The sequence below is a fragment of the Monopterus albus genome, unplaced genomic scaffold (assembly GCF_001952655.1).
Source record: "Monopterus albus unplaced genomic scaffold, M_albus_1.0 scaffold497.1, whole genome shotgun sequence".
Taxonomy (NCBI): domain Eukaryota; kingdom Metazoa; phylum Chordata; class Actinopteri; order Synbranchiformes; family Synbranchidae; genus Monopterus; species Monopterus albus.
This window is the reverse complement of record NW_018128377.1, coordinates 171,477-176,329: the sequence shown is the minus strand read 5'-3', so window position 1 is coordinate 176,329 and position 4,853 is coordinate 171,477. Positions and strand designations below refer to the sequence as shown.

At 48.6% G+C, this 4,853-nt stretch overlaps 1 protein-coding gene across 1 annotated transcript in view; it reads left to right on the top strand.

Moving 5' to 3' along the window:
• LOC109952794 (trace amine-associated receptor 1-like) overlaps positions 1-3,263 on the top strand; it is a gene marked incomplete at its 5' end in the record, with an annotated part of 25,782 nt that extends 22,519 nt beyond the window's left edge. The window contains one exon of the mRNA XM_020588044.1: positions 2,991-3,263. Coding sequence (XP_020443700.1) covers positions 2,991-3,263 — 273 coding nt within the window. The remainder of the gene's footprint in view (positions 1-2,990) is intronic.
• Positions 3,264-4,853: the final 1,590 nt, after the last annotated feature.

Sequence of the window (4,853 nt, the reverse complement as noted above, 5' to 3'; positions counted from 1 at the left end):
GGCAACCGTCACTTCCACCTTTCTAACTCTCCCATCGTGGCTAGGGAGGATTTGACCACCACGCCCATGGGCCAGTGGTTTTGCTTGACCTGACTGTCCCTCACCAACACGAGGTCTCCTTTTCTCAAGTTATATCCCTCGGAGCGCCACTTCCTATGGCCTTGTAGAGTAGAGAGCTATTGGTTCTTCCAGCGGTGCCAGAAGACGTTGGAGAGGTGTTGCACTTGCCTCCATTGCCGTCTGTACAGGTTGCTCTCATCAAAATCACCAGAAGCTATGGAAGGGACTCCAACTTTCTGAGTAAGGAGAGTAGCTGGTGTCAGAATCAGATGGAAACTCGGGTCGGTAGACACCGGGATGAGTGGTCTTGAGTTGACAATGGCAGATACTTCTGCTAAGAATGTTGCTATATCTCCTGCGTCAGCTGGCGAGGTGTAATGTCCATGAGCATGGAATCGAGTATGCGTTTCGTCAAACCAATCATGCGTTCCCAGCTACCTCCCATGTGTGAAGCGTGAGATGGGTTGAATATCCAAATACAGCTATTGTCGCTTAAGAACGCCTGTATTGCCTGGTTGTTGCACTGCCTCGAATCAATGCCAAGCTCCTTGCATGCGCCAAAGAAGTTGGTTCCAGTCAGACCTCAACTGTTTCACTGGTCCACGAATGGAGAGGAATCGTCGCAGAGCACTGATGAAGCTTGAAGAGTCCATCGATTCCATTAGTTCAATGTGTATGGCCCTGGTGCTCATACAACTGAAAACGACTGCCCACCATTTACTGTTAGCGTAGCCTCCCCGTGTTTGATGTGAAGCAACTGTTCAGGGTCCAAACACATCAACCCCCACATAGGAGAATGGGGGGTCAGTGGTCAGGTATTCCACAGGTAGATCCGCCATTTTTTGTGTCTTTGTTCTCCACCTGAGCTTGCGACAGGTCACACAGTCACAGATAATGGCACTAATACACTGCTTCCCACCTATGACCCATAGACCAGCTGATCTCACCGCACCTTCAGTGAAGTGGCACCCTTGGTGCTGAACCTGTTGGTGGTAATGCCGTATCAGTAGGGTCGTCAGGTGGTGATGGCGAGGAATGATGAGTGGGTTCCTTTCGTTGCTCTGAAGGTCAGCCTATGACAAACGTCATCTTACTTTGAGCCCTCATAACAAGCTAACGGATGTTTATACTGAGCTAAATGTAGCTGCCATATCGCTGTATTACTCACACAGAATGTTATCAACAGAAGGCTGTTAAATGCTCACAACTATCAAAATAACCTTTTATAATGCTGTTAAACCATAACGGTACTTACAGACAATGCTTCTGTAAACAACAAACTGAGGATAGATGCGGATTGAGCCATAAGACATCTGAATCATGTAGCTGTCACCTATAAACTAAGCATGCATAATTTACTTCCTGCTTCCTGTCTAACTCACTGGCGGTAACAGCGCATAACAAATGGAAGAACACAAACATAGCGCCCTCTGCTGGCAAGAGTAAACACAGCCAGCACACTCCCCGCCTGACATCAGTAGGATGTCACAGTCTCACCCCTCCCCACTGTCCTTGTCATTGGAGTTTGGTAGGAGGAGTACAGTGTCTGTTATGGGTCTTAAGAAGGTCCTGCAGGTTCCTCCTGAGACAACCGTCACTTCCACCTTTCTAACTCTCCCATTGTGGCTAGGGTAGGATTTGACCACCACGCCCATGGGTCCTTCAACAACACGAGGTCTCCTTCTCCTTTTCTCAAGTTATATCCCTCGGAGCGCCACTTCCTATGGCCTTGTAGAGTAGAGAGCTATTGGTTCTTCCAGCGGTGCCAGAAGACGTTGGAGAGGTGTTGCACTTGCCTCCATTGCCGTCTGTACAGGTTGCTCTCATCAAAATCACCAGAAGCTATGGAAGGGACTCCAACTTTCTGAGTAAGGAGAGTAGCTGGTGTCAGAATCAGATGGAAACTCGGGTCGGTAGACACCGGGATGAGTGGTCTTGAGTTGACAATGGCAGGTACTTCTGCTAAGAATGTTGCTAATATCTCCTGCGTCAGCTGGCGAGGTGTAATGTCCATGAGCATGGAATCGAGTATGTGTTTCATCACACCAATCATGCGTTCCCAGCTGCCTCCCATGTGTGAAGCCTGAGGTGGGTTGAATATCCAAATACAGCTATTGTCGCTTAAGAACGCCTGTATTGCCTGGTTGTTGCACTGCCTCGAATCAATGCCAAGCTCCTTGCATGCGCCAAAGAAGTTGGTTCCAGTCAGACCTCAACTGTTTCACTGGTCCACGAATGGAGAGGAATCGTCGCAGAGCACTGATGAAGCTTGAAGAGTCCATCGATTCCATTAGTTCAATGTGTATGGCCCTGGTGCTCATACAACTGAAAATGACTGCCCACTGTTTACTGTTAGCGTAGCCATCCCCGTGTTTGATGTGAAGCAACTGTCCAGGGTCCAAACATAGGAGAATGGGGGGTCATTGGTCAGGCGTTCCACAGGTAGATCCGCCATTTTTTGTGTCTTTGGTCTCCACCTGAGCTTGCGACAGGTCACACAGTCACAGATAATGGCACTAATACACTGCTTCCCACCTATGACCCATAGACCAGCTGATCTCACCGCACCTTCAGTGAAGTGGCACCCTTGGTGCTGAACCTGTTGGTGGTAATGCCGTATCAGTAGGGTCGTCAGGTGGTGATGGCGAGGAATGATGAGTGGGTTCCTTTCGTTGCTCTGAAGGTCAGCCTATGACAAACATCATCCTACTCTGAGCCAACCATCCTCATCCAAATAGGGAGACAGCTTTGCAAGCTGACTGTGTTCAGGAATCAGCCTCCTCGCCTGGAGACATGCAAGGACTTCGGGAAAGGCCTTGTGTTGAAGGCTACGTATGATGATGCGCCTAGCCTTTACAAGGTCGTCTGGGTGAGGAGTCTTGCACATGTGCCAACCCTGGCACTTGTTCTTGCCATTTCCTTGCTTGAAGGAACTAGCCACATGGATGAGCCTGGATATGGTCCTGAGAAGAGATCTCCAGGATGAGAATGACTCACAGTGTCTTGGGTCCAGAGGTAACTCTGCAACATGGACTGCACAAGATATCACCAAAGGACGGATTTCAGGTTCAGACTCTGTGTCAACCAAGTCAAAGGTTGTCCCACTATCAGTTGCATGTGTTGCTGGCTTCAACAAGAAGTCTGGCCCTCTGAACCATGTGCTGGGCATCAAGGTGTTTGCAGGCATGGATCTTGAAGCATGATCTGCTGGGTTCGCATCTGTTGGGACATAATTCCATTGTTCAGGTAGAGATGACTTCCTGATTCTCTGAATGCGATTGCTTACATACACATAGAACCTTCTGGTTTCATTGCGTATGTAGCCAAGTACAACCTTACTGTCGGTGAAGAATTTCACAGAACTCAACTGGGTGTGCATCTCTTCTGTGAGCATGTCAGCGACTTCCACGGCTAGAACGGCTGCACATAGTTCGAGCCTAAGGATGGTCACTTCTGGCTGTGGTGGGCTTTGGCAAATACAAATCCAAGTCCACACTTGCCTTCTGCATCTGTGACCTTAATATAAGCCACAGCTGCGATTGCTAGTATAGCGGCATCACAGAAAATGCTAAGCTTTTTGTCTGTAGAACTGTCAAAAGGTGTGGAGGTGTATGTCCTTGGGATTCGTACATGTTCCAAATCCTTAAGGGAGTCCTTCCACTTGTGCCATTCTCTGAGCTTCTCCTCGGGGAGTGGATCATCCCACTCATAGGCCCCCACAGTGAGCTCCCTTAGCAAGGCCCTGCCTTGAATGACGACTGGGGCAGCGAACCCAAGGGGGTCGTACAAACTATTCACGGTTGACAGTGCCCCTCTTCGAGTGTATGGTTTCTCCATGGCTGACACCTGGAAGGTGAACTCATCTGTAGCGACATCCCAGCTTATTCCGAGACTTCGTTGCACAGGTAGAAGGTCAGTTCCGAGGTCAAGATCCTTAAGTCCTTTTGCCATTTCCTCCTTTGGAAATGCCCTCATCACGTTGATGCTGTTAGAAGCAATCTTGTGCAGTCGCAGATTGGATGCGGCCAGTGTCTCTTGCGCTTTCTTGAGAACAGCCACAGCATCATCATCGGATGGGAATGAGGTGAGACCATCATCAACATGGAAATGCTGTTCCACAAAATGTCTGGTACTGCAGTCACCATTCTCTTGATCTTGGGATGCTTTTCTGAGTCCGTAGATTGCCACGGCAGGCGATGGACTGTTCCCAAACACATACACTCTTATACGGTACTCCACTATAGGTTTCTCCATATCATTGTCTTGGTGCCAAAGGAAACACAGGAAGTTCCTGTTATCCTCCCGTACTAGGAAACAATGAAACATTTGCTTGATGTCAGCGGTGACTGCCACTTGCTCTTTGCGGAACCGCAGGAGGACTCCCACCAAACTGTTGTTGAGGTTGGGGCCAGTAAGGAGGATGTCGTTTAGGGACACTCCATGATGGCGTGCACTGGAGTAAAAAACCACCCTTATTTGGTCTGGTTTATGTGATGATAAACCCCAAAGAAGGGGGAGGTACCAACATTCCTCCTGTTCCTCTAATGGTGGCGCTGGTTGTGTATGTCCCTCATCAAATATGACTTGCATAAAGCCTATGAAATGTTTTCTCATTTTAGATCGCTTCTTTAAACATTCCTCCTGTTCCTCTAATGGTGGCGCTGGTTGTGCATGTCCCTCATCAAATATGCCTTGCATAAAGCCTATGAAATGTTTTCCCATTTTAGATCGCTTCTTTAGCATGCGAGAAACTGAGGTGAGGCGTTGGCTGGCTTGCTATCTATTTTTTGGGA